This window comes from Entamoeba invadens (assembly GCF_000330505.1).
Source record: "Entamoeba invadens IP1 unplaced genomic scaffold scaff_1105074724821, whole genome shotgun sequence".
Lineage (NCBI taxonomy): Eukaryota > Evosea > Mastigamoebida > Endamoebidae > Entamoeba > Entamoeba invadens.
Genome location: NW_004440095.1, coordinates 118284 through 139539, shown reverse-complemented (window position 1 = coordinate 139539; position 21256 = coordinate 118284). Strand labels below are relative to the sequence as shown.

The 21256-nt window shown below is 36.7% G+C and overlaps 10 protein-coding genes across 10 annotated transcripts; 3 read left to right on the top strand and 7 right to left on the bottom strand.

The window, feature by feature from the left end:
• Positions 1–1936: 1936 nt before the first annotated feature.
• Positions 1937–3366, top strand: EIN_044080 (serine/threonine protein kinase ppk21, putative; the record flags this gene model as incomplete). Its single annotated transcript, XM_004253583.1, has 3 exons — positions 1937–2180; positions 2320–3035; positions 3130–3366. 3 exons carry the CDS (start codon positions 1937–1939, stop codon positions 3364–3366), a joined length of 1197 nt encoding a protein of 398 aa, XP_004253631.1.
• A 172-nt stretch (positions 3367–3538) lies between these two features.
• EIN_044070 (Rho GTPase-activating protein, putative) lies at positions 3539–5438 on the bottom strand (the record flags this gene model as incomplete). The annotated part of the gene is made up of 2 exons (XM_004253582.1): positions 3539–5386; positions 5433–5438. The coding sequence occupies 2 exons, from the start codon at positions 5436–5438 to the stop codon at positions 3539–3541; spliced, it is 1854 nt and encodes a 617-aa protein (XP_004253630.1).
• Positions 5439–6385: 947 nt separating this feature from the next.
• On the bottom strand, positions 6386–7547 carry EIN_044060 (hypothetical protein; the record flags this gene model as incomplete). The annotated part of the gene is made up of 6 exons (XM_004253581.1): positions 6386–6459; positions 6542–6680; positions 6743–6864; positions 6925–6982; positions 7042–7325; positions 7373–7547. 6 exons carry the CDS (start codon positions 7545–7547, stop codon positions 6386–6388), a joined length of 852 nt encoding a protein of 283 aa, XP_004253629.1.
• Positions 7548–7905: 358 nt separating this feature from the next.
• Positions 7906–8238, bottom strand: EIN_044050 (hypothetical protein; the record flags this gene model as incomplete). The annotated part of the gene is made up of 1 exon (XM_004253580.1): positions 7906–8238. One exon carries the CDS (start codon positions 8236–8238, stop codon positions 7906–7908), a length of 333 nt encoding a protein of 110 aa, XP_004253628.1.
• A 170-nt stretch (positions 8239–8408) lies between these two features.
• EIN_044040 (palmitoyltransferase ZDHHC15, putative) lies at positions 8409–9778 on the top strand (the record flags this gene model as incomplete). Its single annotated transcript, XM_004253579.1, has 4 exons — positions 8409–8888; positions 8960–9065; positions 9284–9417; positions 9467–9778. 4 exons carry the CDS (start codon positions 8409–8411, stop codon positions 9776–9778), a joined length of 1032 nt encoding a protein of 343 aa, XP_004253627.1.
• A 151-nt stretch (positions 9779–9929) lies between these two features.
• EIN_044030 (GCN20-type ATP-binding cassette protein GCN3, putative) lies at positions 9930–11819 on the bottom strand (the record flags this gene model as incomplete). The annotated part of the gene is made up of 1 exon (XM_004253578.1): positions 9930–11819. The coding sequence occupies one exon, from the start codon at positions 11817–11819 to the stop codon at positions 9930–9932; it is 1890 nt and encodes a 629-aa protein (XP_004253626.1).
• A 342-nt stretch (positions 11820–12161) lies between these two features.
• EIN_044020 (nucleotide-binding protein, putative) lies at positions 12162–13160 on the bottom strand (the record flags this gene model as incomplete). Its single annotated transcript, XM_004253577.1, has 1 exon — positions 12162–13160. The coding sequence occupies one exon, from the start codon at positions 13158–13160 to the stop codon at positions 12162–12164; it is 999 nt and encodes a 332-aa protein (XP_004253625.1).
• A 586-nt stretch (positions 13161–13746) lies between these two features.
• Positions 13747–15378, bottom strand: EIN_044010 (RNA m5u methyltransferase, putative; the record flags this gene model as incomplete). The annotated part of the gene is made up of 1 exon (XM_004253576.1): positions 13747–15378. The coding sequence occupies one exon, from the start codon at positions 15376–15378 to the stop codon at positions 13747–13749; it is 1632 nt and encodes a 543-aa protein (XP_004253624.1).
• Positions 15379–15785: 407 nt separating this feature from the next.
• On the top strand, positions 15786–17274 carry EIN_044000 (hypothetical protein; the record flags this gene model as incomplete). Its single annotated transcript, XM_004253575.1, has 2 exons — positions 15786–15882; positions 15929–17274. 2 exons carry the CDS (start codon positions 15786–15788, stop codon positions 17272–17274), a joined length of 1443 nt encoding a protein of 480 aa, XP_004253623.1.
• A 216-nt stretch (positions 17275–17490) lies between these two features.
• EIN_043990 (glycerol-3-phosphate dehydrogenase, putative) lies at positions 17491–20697 on the bottom strand (the record flags this gene model as incomplete). The annotated part of the gene is made up of 1 exon (XM_004253574.1): positions 17491–20697. The coding sequence occupies one exon, from the start codon at positions 20695–20697 to the stop codon at positions 17491–17493; it is 3207 nt and encodes a 1068-aa protein (XP_004253622.1).
• Positions 20698–21256: the final 559 nt, after the last annotated feature.

Here is a 21256-nt window from a genome sequence, read left to right as displayed (position 1 = left end):
TTATGTTATTCCAATTCCATTTTTATTGATTTTGGTTTTCATAGCTCAGAGGGGTTTTCTCTATTACCCGTTTCTTCGCCCCTTGTTTCTGTTGTCACAAGGTTTTCATGTTCAAAGACATCGGATGATAATTCTATTTCATACGAAGCTTTCCCATGGTTCAGGTACGATATTAGGTCTTTTATGCACGAAACTGTTACATCTCTCAATATTTTGGAGTAGTTCAATTTGATTTTAAGTAGTTTCTCTAATCTTTCTACTGAGAGTTTGTTGATAAGTCCGCTTGTTGTTAATACTACAGGAATTGTTGTCACACTTTTCATGTTCCTACCATTTCTAATTTTTTAGTTAAGGGTGGCATATTTGACAACTTTCCTGAAGTACGCAAGAGATAAATTTTCATCTTTCACTATTGTAACATCGATAATATATCCTTTTTTCTCAACATTGTTTTGCCAGTAGAGGTCTGGTCTACGGGCAAATCTTTGTCTATCATCATCTAAAATATTTTTCTCAGACATTACTATATTTTTCTCTTCCTTGTCCGAAATACACTTTGGGAGTGTATTTAGAGTGGCTTCTTCTGGAATTAATTGCAATCTTTTTAGGAGAGCACACTGAATCTCCTTACACACTTTGTTGTGTCTATCTATTTGTGATTTTTTTTGTCATTGGGCAAGATAGTAGAATGTGTGGAATTGATGCTACCTTGTTTTTACAACAATAACAGAATGAATCATTTTTCCTCTTTGTTATTGCTGCTTTTCTAGGTCCACAATATACACCTCTTTCTTGCATTTTTACTACCTGTAAAAACGCATTTCGTTTTATATTAATATTCTTCCACGCTGCTCCCACAATATTTCTCTCACACATTTGGTGTTTCAACATTTTTGCAAGTACTCCAGCATCTTTTAATTTTTCCCATTTCTCGAAATAATATGAGTTGATTTTTCCATTTATAAATTCAATCACATTAGTTATTTTCTTTTCTTTATGTTGTTCCTTACTAATAGCTTTATTAAGTCGTCATCTGTAACTTTTCCACGTAGACATTTTAATGCTCTTTTTAAGAGGCCGATTGGAGTGTCATTTGTGTATTTAATTAGTTCATTGACATTTGAACAATAAAATAAACTATAATGAATTTAATTACAAATAAATTAAAAATAATCAAATTAAAAATACAAATTGTTGCAAAAAATTAGTTTTTTTATTAACACAATTTATTATATATATAATAATAAGTTATTAATAAATTACTAATCTCTGTTTTTTACTATTATTTTTAAATACAAACTATGTTTTTTTAATTTTTCTTTGAGTTCGATTTGGTTCAATTAATTTTACAACAAAAACTTTTTTTCTTTTAATGGTGATTATAATTAGATTATTTTAATTTATAAAATAACAATATTATTAATAACAAAATTACAATTAACATTTTATATTTTTTTAATTTCACAAATATAATTATAACTATAAAATTTATAAATATTAAATTACTAGATATAAATACTTTCAATTATCAAATAAAAAGTTACTCTTATTTGTTGGTAAAAACAAACATTATAAATTATTATAAGACTACAAACAAATAAATTAAATAGAACTAATAATTAAAACCCAAATTATTAAAATAGCAAAACACACTTTTATTTTTGTGTCGTTTGAAATTGCTCAACCAGTATTCCAATCATCCCATTTAAAATAAAGAAATTCATCAAAAATCCTTCATTTTTGTTTCTTAAATTATATTAATAAAAATAGAAACTATAAAACAACGATGTTTAATTTTACAAGGAAGTTCTATATATTATAGAACTATATTATCAAAAAATAGAAACAACTTTGAAATAGAAAAGAGTTCATAACTGTTTTAATGAAATAATAACAGAGTTCTTAACCCAAACTAAAAAATTACAAAACAGTCTTTATGGCGAAGAGGGAAAACAATTTCATATTTGGAGATACTTTGGGTGAAGGTTCCTTTGGTGCTGTAGTTCTCACAACAGACAAAGACGACGGGCGGCAATTCGCAACAAAAATCCTTGACAAAAGTCAAATCATTCGATTGAAAAAACATGCAACTGTTAAGCGAGAGCGTGACATCATGTCGATGTGTCAGTCCAGTTACATCGTTAAGTTATTCTACACCTTCCAAAATGAGACTTCTCTATGTTTGTTGATTACTAATTTTTATAATAATTTTACTATAAATGTAACTATCTCATTTCCTATGATTCAATGAATTTTATTTGTTAATAAAACACATTTATAAGGTACTACATAACAAAATATACAATACTCATTTGTTAGTCTATGTCTTGGAGTTATGCCCCAATAGAGACCTGAAATTTTATTTCAACAAGTATGGCTCCTTTAGTGAGAAAGTAACTCGATTTTATATAGCAGAGATCTCGTACGCAGTCAAGTATCTTCACTCCCTCCACATCATCCACCGGGACTTGAAACCCGAAAACGTCCTGTTGAGTAGTACAATGCACGTCAAAATCACTGATTTTGGAACGGCTTGTGTGCAATCGCCCGAAGCCCCTCCCCGCAAATCGAGTTTTGTTGGTACCCCCGAATACGTTGCTCCTGAAATTATCAACGGAGCTGTTGGGTTCAACAAAGGAGTCGATTATTGGTCGATCGGGTGTATGCTCTTCCAGTTCTTGACCGGCGAATTCCCGTTCAGAGGGAAGTCCGACAAACTCACCTTCGACGCAATCAATGCGGCAAGTCCTTCCTACCCGCACAACATGCCGCCCAACGCAATGAGCCTTTGCCAAAAGTTGATGCAAGTCGATATGAACACGCGAGTTGGTGTCAAAAACTTCGAGGAGTTGGAAACACACCCATTCTTCTGTGGGACCAAATTCGACGACTTGAAGAATCAAACGCCTCCACCTTTCGAGCCGGGATTGGCGGTCCCAAAAGTCGAAAATTTCACATATCCGGGTTTACTGAAAGAAGGCGAACACGTCATCTTGTATAGACAAGTTTGGAAGAGAAAAGGGTTGTCGAGAAACGTTTGTTGTACTCCATTTTTTGATCACATATCTTCACTCTCTATTACTAAAACGGCTTGTGTTTGGTATCAAACAATCATCGGCTGACTCCTAGAAACGTGACTTGATATACACAGACTTACCACGGCTCTTCTACACCGTCGCAAAAACCCCAAATATTAAGGGTGAAATACCTCTGAGTTCAAAGACTACTGTCCACTTGGTCAAAGGATCGCAGTTCGTTATTAGAGTGCCCGGGAGAGACTACCAATTGGAGGATGTCCAAGGCGAGCCTCAAAAGTGGATTGATGTGTTTGAATCTACGTCTCATAAATGGCCTAAAGAAAATTGATTTTTCTTTCATCTCTCTTCCTTTGACATCTTGCACTCTTTTACTCTCACGTGGCACTTTCTTTGAATAAGATATTTCATATCATGTCAAAAAACGGGATTTAACTATACATTTATAGTATTGATATTATAACTTAATAGTAAATATTCAAAAGATGTAATTTCATGCTGTACTACAATGTTGAGCCGACTTCAGTGTTCCGGGCTGATAGCTCTTCTGTTTGGTTTGGCATTTCCTGTTGATCTGCTGGAGCTGTTTGTTCGGTAATAGCCTCTGAGAAATTGAATCGATGTATTGGTTTCAGTGGTGCAAACGAGGCCATTCCTTGTGGTTGGTTCTCACCCATTTCCTCTTTCTTGACCTCTTCACTTGGACACTCATTTTCATTGACTTTAGTCTCGTTAACAACGTCTTGAACATCTTTTAATTGTTCATTACCTTTTTCTTCGACCTTTTGGGTGGGAGTCTTAGCTTCGTCTCTGTTGGTTTCTTGCTTTGGAGTCTCGACTTTCAGTTTGTCTTGTGACTTCCCGAAATTCTTTCTGATTTGTGCGAAGTCGAGTGGTTCAACTTTTTGCTCTTCTTTTGCACTCTGTTTTGCTTTGACAAGTTCCTTCTGTTTTTGTATTGAACTCGACAGTGAAGAGCGCGCTACACTCTTCTTCTCCAATTCAGCGACTCTCTCGTTCAGTTGTTTAATCGTTTTATTCTGCTCATCAACCTTTTTACTCAAGTCGCTGATCATCTTCTCGAGTGCCGCAAATCGCTCCTCGTTCTGTGTGTCGCTCTTTTCACTCTTGTTATTAACAGACTCATCACAACTCGAATTTTTGGGCGTCGACCCGGCGTCTTTCCTTGTCGATCTCCCACTGTCTTCTTTATGTAAATGCCTTGGAGAAGTCTTCCCACTCGACTTCAACATCCCACTCAATGACATCGACATGAACATCGTCGTCTTCGGGCGTTCCCCGGTTGGCTCTCTTTTCTTGAACGGAGTCAACTTCTTCGATTCTTCCGCAACTTGTGTCGCAAAGACCTTTTCAGAGACTGCTCCCGTCGGTTTGACGGCAGGGTATGACGGAGATGCCATTCCCATCTTTTTATTCTCTGACGCGGCATCTGCAAGGACCTTCGATTGTGTCAAGAACGTTTCCATGACGACTTGAATGCGTTTAGTGTTTTCCGGGTCGACTGGGGTTTCAACGTCGGGACGAATGATGTCGGGTGCAAAGACAGCGGCTATATCAACGACACCCATTCGATTCACTTTTTCATTCTTAATAACATCATTCAAAAAGTCACAGAAATACCACAAGACGTGTCTGTTTGAGTCGGGTAAAGCTGCTATAAGTCGTTTTAACACACGCACTCGAGTGCTGACATTGTCGGTGTTTCCCGCAGATACAAATTGTTGATAGAGTGCAGAGGGGATCAACCCATCAGACAACTCGGAGATATATAATTTGATGATGGACGCCGCTACAGAAACACCTTCAGGCCCAAAGTCATTTTCACACACGTCTTGCCCGGAGTCTAACATCGACTTTAATCGATTGACCCACTCTTGTTTGCCTTGGTTCTTAAATAAGTTTGGTTCCTTCAACCCCTCTTTTTTCTTGATATATTCGATGGACCGGTACAAAGGAATTGGAAACCTCCAGCCACTCTTTTTCTTCGTAGAAGTCGAGAGCAGCGGATACCCGAAAACGCCAGTAAAGTTGCAGAACAAAGGAATGTTGTTGATCCAAAGGTTAAAATCTTTTTTAGAGGGACAGATGAATTGGTGACATTTGTCGGTGACAACTTCAAAGGAAACGGCTATCTTGTCCTCAGGGAATTTGTTTTTGTTCGATATCTTTTTGTTAAATACAGCTTGAGTGAACAAGAGAACTAACTTCTCTTTCGAGTCTTCACTGGCGTACAACCGCAACGCGTCGTGAGACAACGACATATACATTTTGCTGAACTTCTTTTGAGTACTGACACGGTACTCTACCCACCCACACACTTTCTTAGGGGTCTACTAATAAGTACATGCAACTTGGAGAGCGTTAAAAACAACAAACACTCATAGGACCTTTCTTTATCGAGTTCTCGACTTTTTCTTTTCATTTCAAAAATTTTTCATCGTTTTGAGTCGATATTTTTAGCAGTCTTGTTTCTCGGTGGTAAAATCCGAGCTATTCTTTTGGAAGTATTTTTATATAAGAATGGCACCAATGAGTCGGCATTGCCTTCAAGTGCTGACTGTTCATTTAAACTAGTCAATTATAATTTGCAAACTATTGTATTACCATTTCTTATGTTTTTTCATGTATAACAAAGAAAGTGATACTATTTTTTACCACACAACTTACCATTTTCAAAAACATTATTTTGTATGTTCGTAGTGTATGGCATATTGCGATAAAAAGTGGTTGTATTTGAAGTTGTTCTTTTATTATTTTTTCATTAACCAAGTAATTATTGTTTATAGTTTGTTATATTACATACAATAGTATTTTATTGGTTCAAGGGACAATTATAAATTGGTATTAAAAAACTGATGTTGCCAATTTACTTATGGTTTTGGAAAACCAATTGTGTTTTACAAATTTGTTGTATTACAAACAATAATTATGTTACTATATTTTATAGTACACTTTGAAAAAAACAAAAACACTTGTATTTATTGAGAATTGTATTTCAAAAATTGTGTTTTTTGGTTCCAATTTCAAAGTGAAGATCTTTTATTTCTTGTTATTTTAATAGTTAAAAATACGTTTAAAACCGATAAAAATTACCCAAGATTTTTCTAATTTCCAAGATTAATAACAGTACTGACTTTATCATTTTTATTTCACACTTTTGAACGAATTGAATTATTTTGAATTGAAAAAATGAAATGAAATAAAATCCTAATTAAATAGGATTTGTTTTTTGTTTATTACAATAATAGTTCTTAAATTATTACTCGAGTACAATCTTTCATTTTCAATCGAACATCATTGAATCGTGTAAAGAACTCGAAATTACTGAATTAAAAAGAAGAATTTAAGTTATCGTAATTTGGCGTTTGCTCCACAAAGCCTGCTGTATTGAAAGTGAGTATTGCTGTTATTGAGTACTTTCTATATGCCGATAAATACTAATTAATATTGTACAAATGATAGAGATGTTGCAAAAAGGCACAAACTTTGCGCTACAAATTGGATAACAAGAGGGACTTGGTTTGTGAAGATTTGTTTTTCAATAGAGGCGTATTCGTTGGTGACCAAAAATGCCACTATTTTCAGTAACAACGACACGAGGAGTATAATAGTTGCAACAGCAAACTATTAGTCAATACATTGTCTGTAGAAAACAGTACCTTTCAATGCTTATGACACCAACAAACTCTCACAAAGAAAATGATGTACTGTTTCCCTTCCGCTGTTTTAAACGAGACTTTGAAATTCTTGTGACGCAGAATGAAAAACACGAAATAGACGACTATGAAGATGACAAAGAGAATCATTTCTACCTATTACTTTGATTCGTTCCATCATCACTTGTAAAGGGAAACAAGAAGGACCAAACCTATAATAGTCACAGTATATGTCGTATAATACAGTGGTGACAAATGTGGGTTTTCTGGCTTGTCGTGAGGTCACTTGTATAACTCTAAGAATCATCTTTGAAGCACTTAGAACAAACCGTACAGTCATATGGAGTGTTATATTGTATAACAGCTGACACAAATGCAATTTGAACGATCAGAAACACTCCAGCTACACACGATATAATACTTTGCCACGTGTGATTGATTAACCCACTTGCGTTCGTCCCATATGTCCTAAACAAAAAGAAGTCGTACGTCCAAATGAAAAAGGAGAATAACACTATCAACGGCATCATACACTCCCCAGACCGCTGTCCGAGAAATATTAAACACGACACATTCGGCGTTCCATAAAATAACCCATTCGTCGCTGTTTCAACTGTTCTTTTAGTGTTGTGTTCGATCGTTTCCAATCGTAAGACAAACCTCCGATAAACGAAATCGCCATGAAGTAATAAAACGCTCGCGTCTTTGTCATCGCAAATTGGTTCTTAACTATATAGAAGTAATAATCAAAAAGAATTATTAATGAAATAAGACAGCAACAGCCTATCCCAGTAAACGCAAGTGTCGGTGATGGAAAGACTACTTCATTTCCCATTTGCTACTTTATTTACTATTTTGTCGTTCCTTCTAGTTCTTACTCTTTCCTTTGATACTATTATTGTATTATTAAAAAACTATAATTGTATTATTTTATTGTAATAGTATATTTTTAATTAAATAAAATAATACTTTTTAATAATTTAATTTATTAATTAATGGTTTATTAACACTATAATATTATTATACTTATTATTATTATTATTATAGTATAATAAGTAATTAATTTAAATAATAAATTGTTTATTATAATAGTTAATTAATAGATTTACCATAATAATAGTTTGTTTTTTTATTTAAAGAGCAAATATCAAAATAATAAAAATATTATTGACAAACTATACTTAAACATATGATTATTGGATGACTTGCTCGAGTGCAAGGCTCTGGTTCTCGACAGCCGTTTTGATAGCAGTTAATTCCTCGTTGTTCTTTATCTGATATTTTTCAATTTGTGAAATGATGTCTTCTATTAACTGACAACGCTTGTCGAGTTCTTTTAAGTCGATATTTTTGAGTTCGTTTGTTTTCTTCTCGATTTCCTCAATTTCAGGATTTGACTTTTTGACTGGCTGTGGGCGTTGAATTAATTGCTCGATGATTGGAACGTTGCTGTTCATTTGAGACCGCTGGGCTTGTGTTTTACGGGTACCAATAGTGAACCGTGGTGGTTTATGTGCTTGACTCATCGAACTACTATTATAGTTTCTTTTTTAATTATTAAATTATTAAATTATTAAATTATTAAATTATTAAATTATTAAATTATTAAATTATTAAATTATTAAATTATTAAATAACACATTAGTTGAATTTCGACTATCAATTATTTTCGATGAAAATTGAACTAAAAAATCGAATGGAAAACATTTCAGAGAATCAGCCACAAAACATTTCCAAAGAGGAAAAGCCAACAACTGAAACAATTCTAGAAGACAAAAAGGAAGAAATTGAAAGTGTTCAAAACATAGAAGAAACTCAAGCAAAAGCTGTGGATGAACACAAAGTTGACAAGTTCACACTGAAGGCGACTCAAATGATCGACTGTGAAAATTTCGACGAAAAGGCTAAGAAGATGAAAGGCACTCCAGCGAAGCTAATGAATGGGATGTTAGTTGTTGTTGGGTACTTATGGATGTTAATACCAGTCATCTTGTTAGTGTTATACTTCTTTTGCACTTATGTCATCGACAGGTACTTTTATTACACCGTGTGGAGTGTCCCTGAAAGAATATTCTGGTATTGGATAATGCTTCATCTGACTTACTATGAAATGATATGGTCCCTTTTCAAGTGTCATTTTGCTGTACCTGTACTCTTTGATATGGGGTATCCTAGAGTTTGTGTATTTTATTTGTAGAATGTTATGATAACTTTTAAACAACGGAGAGTGTAATATTTAATATACAGATAGAGGCGTACGACGCTGACACTTATTGTGAGTCTTGTAAACACGAGAAGTACACCAGAACACACCATTGTGGATTTTGTAAGAAGTGTATTCTTAAATATGACCGTTTGTTACATGTTACACATTATTACACAATAGTCACACCATTATTTCATAATAAAACAATGTATTCTTATATGTGTAGTATATATATATATAAATACACTCTATTTATAGTATATATTATATATACCGTGTAGTTATTCATCATCTCATAGTATTGATTCAGTCATATATCATAATATACTATTATTATGTTATTTTAAAACAAGACTAACTTACAGATCACTGTGCTTGGATGTCAAATTGTATTGGATACCACAACGCACATTACTTCTTCAAATTTATGTTAGCTTGTTTCCAAGGTGTTTTAATTTGTGACATTCATTTATACTACGTATGGAAGTTTTACTATGGTGTTTGTTATTCACATGACTCCAATACATTAAATAGACACTAATAAATAGACTGAATTGTTCCCATTCTGGATTGTGTTGTTCATGACTCTTTTCTTCGCAAATATCACTCTGGTCATGATGTTCCAAATCGCCTCAATATCGTTTTGTTTCTCGACCAATTTGACTATCATGGAGAGTGTTGTTTATATCTCCAATGTCTTCAGACAGAAGACTCTTAAGATACCACTTCCATTCACAAAGGGATTCTTGAATAATTGGCATGAGGCTCTTCATGTACCAAACGATCTCCCACTTTTCTTAGGATTTTTACCTTTCGACTTACCACAAGGAAAAGCACCAGAACCCATCAAGAAAGACTAATTGAATAATTTCGATTTACTATATTATTATAGTAAAATACTCTATTATTTTACTATATCAAGGTATTCTATAAATAGATAGAGTCCATTTTAGATGGCACCTCTCCATATTCTCATGCTATTCATCACATTAAAACAACAAAAAATAAAAATCACTTGTCTTCCTCTTCTTCCCCAAAGTCCATTCCTTTGAGCAACATCTGTTTATAGTCGTTAAAGTCTCCATCAAACTTTTCAACGGTGTTATTTCCTTTGACCACCCAAATTTCATCGGTCGCAGCTTCGATCATGTGCTGGTGATGCGAAATGAGTAACAGTCCTCCTCCAAAGTTCTTAAGTCCATCAATCAGCGACTCTATAGAGTCTGCGTCCAAGTGATTTGTTGGTTCATCGAGTAACAGCAAATGTGGCTTCTTCCAACAGATTTCTGCAAACACCAATCGACTCTTCTGACCGCCAGAAAGGGTTTCGATCCTTTGTTTTGGGGTATCACCCTTCAATCCAAATCTCCCGAGGAATTGTCGGATCTCTTGTATTTGTGCTGATGGGAATGACTTCTGCATGTACTCAATCGATGACAAGTCCATTGGTAAATCGTCGACGTGGTGTTGATGGAATCGCCCAATTCTCAACTGTCTGTTCCTATCGACATATCCAGTCGTTTCCTTAAGTTCCCCATCAATCAATTTCATCAATGTGGACTTCCCTGTGCCGTTCGGGCCCACCAGACCAATTCTGGACTTCATGTATATCCCAAATTGGAGGTCTCTGAAGATCTCCGTCTTCGCAGTGTCGTACTTAAATGACACTTCATCAAATTGCACTGCACACGTCTCAAAGTCTCCAGGGTCCGGGAACTCAAACACGGGCGCTTTCCCCTCAAGCTCCTTTACGGCTTTCTCTTGCTTCGTCAGTTGCGTCTTCTCTTTCTTCTTCTCCTCTCCCTTCTTCTTTGCTTTTTGATTCTCCGCCTTCTCAATTCGTTTCTTCTTCTCTTCTTGATTTTGTTTCATCTCAAGAGCCTTCAAGAATGAAGCATAGTCCCCTCGATATGAAGTAAGCGTTTGATTCGTGAAGTGGACGATGTGATCACAGACATTATTTAAGAATGAAGTGTCGTGGGAGACTAACAAAAGTGACTTCTTCCACCCCATCAAGTAATGTTCGAGCCAAATGACTGCGTTCAAGTCAAGGTGGTTCGTCGGTTCATCGAGAATCAACAAATCGGGTTGCAAGTACAACGCCGTCGCTAACGCAATTCTCATCCTCCACCCTCCTGAGTATTCGCTCGTCTTTTTTTTACGCATCTCATCCTCTTGAAACCCTAGACCTTTCAATATCTTTAATGCCCGGGGTTCCGCTTTGTTCACTTCTATCTCTTTCATTCGATCGTAGATGTCGTTGATATCATAAGGCGGTTCTATATGCTCTTCTGCGTGTTCTTCGGATGATTCATGTTCTTCTTCGTGATGTTCGTCCTTCTGTGACAACAGTCGTTTCTCCTCACTTAACAGCCAAATTCTCTCAACATCAGCTTGGAGGACTGTATCAAGTGGAGTTAAGTCGTTGCCAGGTACTTCTTGTTGGACGTGGAGTATACGAATGTTAGCTGGAATATTAGCAAAAGGGGTTCCCGCTTCTCTTCCCGATATCGCACACATTAACACAGACTTCCCAATACCATTCTTACCAACTAACCCATACTTCGACCCATATCCCATCGTTAAAGTCGAGTTGTTTAAAAGCACTTTACCAGGCACTTGTAACGTGAAATTATCAATTTTGATGTCACGCGCCTTATCTTTATTTTTGCTCGAAAAGGACGTTCCCTTCAAAAAGACGTAGTCGGGCCACGCATGTGGGGTATCTCCTTGTTTCCCGACAGAGACAATAGCAGCGTTAGCAGAACGAGAGTTAAATTTGACTTCTCCGTTATCGTCGACAACCATCCCTCCCGTCGCTTCCGCGGCGCGTTCTTTCTCTTTCGACTTTTTTGTTGACTTCTCTCCTTTGACTCTCTTCACCTTCTCTTTCTTTGGCATTTCTTTATTTTTAAAGTTTTAGGGTTAATATCTTTACTATTAATATCAAGTCATAAAGCACTTTACTCTTCTCAGTGAAGTCGCGTCTTTTTTTAACTTATTGTTCTTCATTCAAATTATAATTTAATTATAGTTTAATTATAGTTTAATTATAGTTTAATTATAACTAAAATACTATCGATATATAATTTATATTAATTAATATATTATATATTTTTAATTAAGGTTATTTATTAAAGAAAAACTAAATAGTTAAAAATAGTTACATTCTAATTTTTGGTTAGTAAAGTAACAGTGTTGCGATATCCACTTAGAATAACGATAATCGAAAGAATTCATGAATTAGATGTTTGCGATGATTTGCTTATAAATCTCCTTGAAGCTTTTAGTTGCATCAGCGTCTGGGTGTTCGATGAAATAAGGTGATCCGACATCGCAAGACCTTGCTATGACTGGATCCAAAGGGATACGTCCCAAGAACTTGACGCTCATCTCCTCGCACATTTTCTGAGCTCCTCCATTCGTTGGGGGGAATATTGTACTTTCTTTGTGGCAACACGGACAGACAAACCCGCTCATATTCTCGACGACACCGATGATAGGTAGACCGATCTTCTTACAGAAGTTAATTTCCTTTCTCACATCAATCAATGACACGTCTTGTGGGGTTGTAACTATAATAGCACCGTCGACATTTGATTTCGTTAATATTGAGACTATTGTTAAATGCTCATCAGATGTTCCTGGTGGTGTATCGAACACCAAATAGTCCAAATCTCCCCATTCGACATCATGTAAGAACTGTCGAATTGCGCCGTTCTTCTTTGGTCCTCTCCAGACGATTGCTGTTTCTGTTGTAGTCAAATACCCTATCGACATCGTGCACAGATTTTCAGTGACATAAATCGGCTGGATCCCAGTCATCCCCGCTGTGCAATTAACACCGACTTGTCCGAACATTTGTGGAATGGATGGACCACAGATGTCTAAGTCACAAATACCAACTTGTTTGTCCTCAGACAATACCCACCCAAACTGTGTTGTAAAGGTGCTCTTCCCAACTCCACCTTTACCAGAAAGAACTATGTACTTGTGTTTAATACCTTTCATCTTCTCCACTATCTCGTCCATCTCTATATCAGGACCAGCACTCCCACCACCACAACTCCCTTTATGCGAACACGTCGCACAGTTGTGGGTACACCCGCTACTCCCAGCTTGTGAGCAACTGCTCTTAGAGGGACAGCTATCACAATTGTGACTACACGTGTCGGGCGTTGGTTGTTGTTGGCTGCATGCTCCCTTCGATGGACATGTAGCGCAATTCTTGTCGCAACTCATTGCCTTTTTCGAGTTCAAAACCCTTTTTATATGATCCTTGTCATTTCTTGTGGAGATTTTTTCTATTTTTTAAGTCATTTCTTGATGTTTTTATTCGTTCTGGTGTTTCCTCCCTTTTTCTCATATTCTGGAAAACAAAGAGTGTCATTCTGGTCATTTCTTATCACTTTTTATTCTTTCATTCTTCTCTCAAATTGAAACGTTTGAATTTTTAATTGTAATCTAAATTGTATTTAATAAAAGCCTAGGTCATATTTACTATTTTTTATTCTAAATATTATTAAAGAAATGGTTTAAAAAAGAGATTTTATTGATTCAAAAAGATATTGAGGTTTTGTTATTTTGAAAAAAATTATCTAAAAAATTCATAATCTTATAGTAAAAATAATTAAAAAAATATAATTTTTTCTTATTATAATTGATGATAATTTCAATTTAATTATTTAAAAATTGTTTTTTCAAAAACAATTATAGTTAAATAATACTATTTTCAATACTTATACAAGAGTAATAATTTATTATTACTATTATAATAATTAACAACATCAACTATATGATAATAGTATTAAACCATTTAAATCTAAAATCATTTTTGCTTATTCAACAAGCAGACAGTTTCAACGTGATAAGTGTTTGGGAACATATCCACACAACACACCTTCTGTAATTTATACCCACTGCTCTCCATCTTTTCCAAATCTCTAACAAGAGTAGTTGGCATACAACTCACATACACAATTCGTTCAGCACCAAATTCAACAATCTTTTGCAGAGCCTTTGGATTGATTCCACCTCTTGGGGGGTCGACCACAATCAGTCCCGGCTTTTGTTCTTTAAGGCTGTCAAGTACTTTTAAGACGTCTCCGGCAATGAATTTACAATTCTTCAGTTTGTTCAGTTCCGCGTTCTTCCGTGCGTCTTCAACTGCGCGTTCGACGATCTCGACGCCTGTGATCTCTTTGCACACGGGTGCGAGGATTTGTGTGATCGTTCCCGTCCCGCAATACAAGTCGAAGACGGTGTCATTTGGTGTCGACTGGATGAACTCTCTAACTTTCGAGTATAACACTTCTGCACCCAATGAGTTCGTTTGGAAGAATGTCAGTGGTGAGATCTTGAAATGCAACCCCAGCAATTCCTCATTAATATATGTATTGCCGTACAACACAATATCCTTCTCACTCCCACACTCATCGATTTGTGAGTCATACAACGTATGTATAATTGATCGAAGTGTTCCCTTTAGCTTCAAATTTAACAACGCCGTTTTGTATTGTTCTTCATCAATCGACATCTGTGTCGTAGTAATTAAGACACACATGATCTCCCCTGTTTTCATGGCCTTCCTCACTATCAAATTCCTTAACACTCCTTTATGCTCTTTCTTGTGATAAAAGTCGACGTGGAGTCTTCTGAAGTAATCGACATTGAACTTGAGAATTGTTATAAAGTCCTCGTCCACTATTCTACAGTCGTCCACAGTAATCGTGGAATTGTAGTGCCCCATCTTGTGTAATCCACACTCTAATTCCCCACCTTTCATGCGATCACCAAATGTGAAATCCATTCTATTGCGATATCCAATTGTTACAGGGGATGGGAGAATCCCTTCAAATGTAAAGTCCTTGACCTTTTTTTCTAAGACCCTTTGAACTTGGTCCGCTTTCAATTTGAGTTGGTGGGGATATCCCATCGACTGGTATGTACACCCACCACACTCGTCATTATGTTTACACACATTATCAACATCCTCTAAGTCACTCTTCTTAATAACTTTCTGTAAGTATCCTTCACACTTACTCGTACCTACTTTCAATAAATTGAATTGAACAACTTGCCCGGGAATGACGTTGTTCACTGTAACACGACGACCATGAAGTAAGACTATACCCTCGTTTGGAAATTTAACTGCTTCTACTACCCCTTGGTAATCTTTCCGTTTGGTTAGTTGTATCAATACTTTCTTTGGCTTCGCGGGCTTCGGTCTAACCACACCACATTTCTTCTCATCTTGGGTGTCAGTTAATTTTGTCGATGTTTGATTTTTGCCCTCTTCAATTTTTTCAATTTTCACGTTTGTTTGAATGTTTTGTGAAAGAGTGTCTTGTTCAACTTCCATTTGAATTGGTTTTGGTTCGTTTTCTGATATTGGTGGTATAACGTTTGATGTTGTTATTTTGTCTTCAGAAGCATTTTGTATATCAATTGGAATACTCATTGTAAATAAAAGTATTTAGGGTTTTTCTTGTTTGCGTTTATTTCCATTTTTTATTTGCAAAATGGAATTTAAAAATTTAAAAATTCAAAAACTTGTAAATTCCGTTTTTTTTATAAATTTATCAATTGTAGTTATTTTTATTAATTACATTAATTAATATAAAAATACAATAAATTATTATAAATTATTATAATTTAATAATAAAAATGTTGTATCCATTTTTTAAATTTATTAAAATAAATTGACAACAAATGTAATTTATAATAAAATTAACACATATTTTTAATTAACAAGTTAAATTAACCCATATAAATAATAATATAATATGATACTAATTTATTAACTAATTAAAATATATCAAACTATTCTAATAAAATCAAACTAAATTCTTATTAAAGAACTAGTAAATGATGGACTCTGTGTTATTTGAAGAGACTCCAATTGTGAAGTCTGTTCCACTGTATGATGGTGTGACATGTTTTAGTATACTCATCAATTTTATTGGTTTGTCTTCATATGTTCTATATACATACCGACACCTAACTAATAGTCGGAACCGGTGTATTTGGTCTTCCACATGCCTTTCGCTCGAGTGGGATATTACTCGCCATTTTGATGTCAATAACTTTTTTTGCTCTCTGTAGTGTGACTGCATTTTGGATGTTAGAGTCATTAGCCCGGACGTGTGGACTGAATTCCCTAACATCTGAAGGCCGTCCGATCACGCAGATAACAACAGTGCCATCGTCTGTGACAAAGATGGGCTATACATACTTTGGGCCGATGGGTAAGCGTTTTGTGATCACTGTTTTGTCTTTCTTTTGTGTTGGTGCGTTATGGATGTACTCTTCGATCTTTTCCTCTACAACAACGTTATTAGCGTGGAAGTACATCTTTCCCGCGTATGGCACATGTTCTGCTAATATAGGCGAATGGGCTTGGTTCGATAGATGTCATGTCACTTACTTAGGGTTCCTTGTCATTTTCTCGATACTAGTCCTTCCAATGTCTTTCATGGAAATTGCAGAGCAGGCCTTTGTCCAGAAGTTTTTAACTCTCTACCGTTTTGCGGCGATCTTCTTGATGGTGTTTACTTCATTCATTAGTCTTCTCTCGCGAACGCCAACTCGAAGTGATGAAGAGATCATCGACCCTAACACACTCTTCAACATCTCCGGCTTCGGAACGGCTTTTTCTATCATTTCAGTCTCCTTGGCGTGTCACCACAACATCCCTGAAATCGTCGCACCTCTCAGAGATAAGAGGCAACTAAAGAAGATCATATTTATAACACTCTTGACAGCAACATCTGTATATACAGTCTTGGGATTAATATGTTCTCTATGCTTCGGAAAAAAGACGGTGTCCCCCATCACAAGTAATTGGTTGGAGTACACCGGCTGTGACGGCGGGTTTGGTATCTGTCCAGACCACAAAATTCGGTGGTATGGATACTTAATACAATTCATCGTGTTGATGTTCCCCCTTGTCAACTTGACGTCGGAGTATCCTTTAGTCTCCGCAACGTTAGCTTCAAACATCTCACAACTGAACTCTGATAACACCCACCCAAACAAAGTCAGCTTCTCCGCAAAGTGTCTTGCGGCGTTTCCTCCACTTGTGTTAGCCTGTATAAAAGCAGATTTATCAAAGATCTTTGGACTCACTGGAATATTTGGTTTTGTCCTCATCTTAATCCTCCCAGCAATGTTTCAGATATTCTCTAAGAAGACGTATAGAACACAATTCGGAAGACACACATCGCAGACACTATTCTCAGGAGTTTATAGCTCAACGCGACTCGCGTGGTGTGTCCTCATTGTTTCTATTGTCTTATTTGCGTTCTCCGTCGTACAAAATCTCGATGCTATTTTCGATATAAATTGGTTAAATTGATTTATTACACTGCTTCTTATTATAATAGGTTCTTCCCGTTTTCATTCTAATAATAATATTTAATAAATTATAATAACTAATAATAAATTATAATTTATCAAGTATTATTATTAGTTAATTTATTTTTAACAAACAATGTTTGTATCAACAAGAAACTATTATTATAAAAAAAATAATTAAAAAAGAACTAAAAGGTAATGGAAGGTCTTATTTACTTTATTCCTCGATGACAGTGACTGGATAGCAAGCAACAATGTCCGTCATCTTTGGAATCTTCATAAGGACTTGTCCCTTAGTAATAGGAGCCTTAATAGCTTCATGAGCATGGATTTGTGCCATGACTTCCATAATCTTAGATCTTGGGACTGGCTTAGTTAATTTGCATGGGACTCTTTCAAGAACGCCACCAACGACTGGCATAGAAGTAGAGAAGACTCTGAATGGCTCAATATGTTCTTGTCTGACATAAGCATCACCTCTTGGGCATGAGTTTCCTTTAACGGAAGTGATTTGATTAGTCTTTGTGTCGATCTTGACTTCAATTGGGCAACCTCTTGGGCATACAATGCAGTTCATGTGTTTGACCAACTCGCCTTCAGTCTGTGCGGCAACAACCTCATGAGGATGTGCCTCAACATACAAAGTGACTTGTTCGCCAGATTTGCAAGCGTGAGCATCGACCCAGACATGGCCCATTTCAGCTGGAAGAGCGTGTTCAATCTCACTCTTTCCTACCTCGACATCACCAACTTTAGCAGTGACTGTCGCGCTTCCAAAGTCCTCCTTAAATCTGAAGGAAAGTTTCTGCTTTTGTTCAACAACACAGACTCTATCTGGAACACAGTAAAGTAACTCCTTGGCTGGAATAACTTTCAATGTCTCCTTCTCGCCTCCAATGGACAAAGCAGCAGCTTCACCAGCAATAGCTCCTTCATTAGAAGCTTCATCAGCAAGATCATGGACATGCAATTGATTGCCAGCAGCGTAAATTCCCTTTTCGACACATCTGAAACCATCGACCAATGGTCCACGAGTTCTTGGATTCAATCCAACGTTGTGTCCAGCTTGAACAGTCAAGTCTGGTTGTGGAATAAGACCAACTGAGAGTAACAAGCAGTCGCATTCAATGTCAAATTCAGAGCCTGGAATTGGTGTAAATCTGGCATCGACTTTAGTCATAGTGACTGAGGTCAAGTGTGGGGCTCCATTGATTCTATTCACCACAGTAGAAAGTGTGATTGGGATATCAAAGTCCTTGCAGCACTGGACGACGTTTCTCTGAAGACCACAGATCTTCGGGCAGATTTCATAGACACCAAGTACTTTGGCGCCTTCAAGTGTCATTCTTCTTGCCATGATAAGTCCAATATCACCAGAGCCTTGAATCACGACTCTCTTGCCTGGAAGAATCCCTTTGTAATTCACTAAGGCTTGTGCAAGACCAGCTGTTAAGACACCAGCACATCTTGTACCAGCAATCTTAATACCAAATCTGCTTCTTTCTCTGCACCCAACAGTGAAGATGCACTTCTTGGCATGAATCTGGACGGGGGAAGTACCATAGACTACAGCCTTAATAAGATACTCATCATTGGTATTCTCAACATCAGTGACATATGTGTTGACTAAACAGACGGCTCCAGCAGCTTTGGCTTCTTCACCGAGTCTATAGGCATACTCTGGGCCGGAAAGTTCTTCTCCGTATCTTCCAAGACCAAATCCAGAGTGAATGCATTGCAACAAGACACCACCGACTCTGTCCATTCTTTCAATAACAGCGACTTTCAGACTCTTGTTTGTGTCAAGTGCAGCTTTAGCAGCAGCAAGACCAGAAGGTCCTCCACCTACTACTACAATATCAAATTCCTTTCTTTCACAAGCAACATCATTGGTCGGCTTCTTAACATGTGGCTTTGGTGTTGTTTCCCAAGCAGGATACTCATTGTCGTTGCACACTTGTTTCTCTTCTTTGCCGACAGCATACGGCGCAATTTCAGAGCCACAGATGCTCTTGGAAACAGAAGTCATTGGGATCCCAAGTCTCTTTGAGAGAATCTCCATGACACGTGGAGTGCAGTAAGACCCTTGGCATCTCCCCATACCAGCTCTAGTTCTCAATTTAACAGCGTCTATTGTTCTTGCTCCTTCATCAATAGCAGCATTGACATCACCTTCAGTGACTTGTTCACAGACACAGACGATCTTAGAGTAAGCAGCGTCTTTAGTAGCAGCTTCAGCTCTTTCAGCGTCGTTCATATTTCTAAATTTAGTAGAGAGTGGGACGTATTTGAATTCAGTGTTATTCTCAAGCTTAAGTTCTGGGTGGTTCTTCTTGACAGACTCTTCAAAGATCCCCTTAATGTACTCGGCAATGGCTGGAGATGCAGTCAACCCTGGGGATTGGACACCGACGGCTTCGATGAAGCCTGGGAACTTCTCATTCTCTCTAATAATGAAATCGTTGTTATTCTCAACAATAGCTGGTCTGAGTCCAGCAAATGCGGAGATGACTTCCATGTTGTTAATAGTTGGAACTAATTGTTTTGCCAAATCAAAGATCTTGTTCATAGCAGCGCCAGTAGTAGAAGTCTCAGTGTACGAGTCTTGGTTGTCTGCATTTGGACCGACCATGACTGTGCCATCGACTGTTGGGATAATCAAAGTACCTTTGGTGACACCAGTTGGGCATGGGAAGATCACACTCTTCACAATTCCTTTCAACTTCTTGTCGAGTAAATACTCCTCACCCTTTCTTGCAGTGATATGGAAGTCGGCTTGGTACAACATGTTGGAGACATCTGAAGCAAAGACACCAGATGAATTGATGACGACTTTTGCTTTGAAAGTCTTTCCATTGGCAGCAGTGACTTCATAGCCACCTTCTATCTTCTTGATACCAGATACAGCAGTGGATGTGTAGACGTGAACACCATTGGCTTTAGCAGTTAAAGCAGCAGCAATTGTCATTTCATACGGATCGACTACAGCAGTAGTTGGGCACCAGATAGCAGCCTTAATGTTCTCTCCAAGCTTTGGTTCTTCTTTGTGAACTCTTTCATAGTCCCAAAGTTCAACTGGCACGTTTTTAGTCTTAGCAATGTCCATGTACTTGTTCAAATGAGGCACTTCTTCCTCAGACTTGGCTACCATCAACTCACCACAGTTGGTCATACCAAAGTTGAGCTTCTCATGCAATTCGTGGATGAGAGTGTTACCTCTGACTACAAGTCTTCCCTTGAGAGTTTCCAAAGTGGTATCAATACCACAGTGGCAAATACCAGAGTTGGCAGAAGTAGCTCCAGTGGAGACATCTCTTGCTTTCTCAAGCAAAGCAACCTTGAGGTTCTTGTACTTGGAAAACTCTAAGGCAGCGAAGGACCCAACGCAGCCCGCTCCAATAATTACGACATCATATGTTGACATTACTTCGACTTGAATGAAGAGACAAGTTCATGTGATCCTTAAATACACTCTCTGTGTGGACAGACGTGGCATTTTTATTTTAAAACGATCGGACAAATCTAGCTAGTTTGCTTGAAAATAACATTTACTATTATATGCTTGTTTTAGGTCTTCATTTTTATTCGAGTTTTTTTATTGTAAATTTCTGTGGTGTTCAGTGGCAACTTATTGTATAAGTATATTAAAAGTGTTTGAGTCTGTTTTTGTTATCAAGTTTCTTGTAATTTACATTGAAATATTTGGGATATCACCAAACAGTCATACAGATAAGTTGTTTTTGAGAGAATATCAGTCAAATAAAAGACTGACTTTTCCTTTTTTTCAGTGTTAAGAACGTGTATGAACTTCTATTGAATTCCACTTTTTGAAATGAAAACGTTTTTGTATATAACAATAAGGTATTTTCCCGCGTTTTACATCTTTTAAGACGTGTAAGTAGTCAAATTATTTGTGTAATTATAGTAACGCCAACCCTATATATTTTATTTATATGAAAAGTGTGTACTTCAACGACAATTCC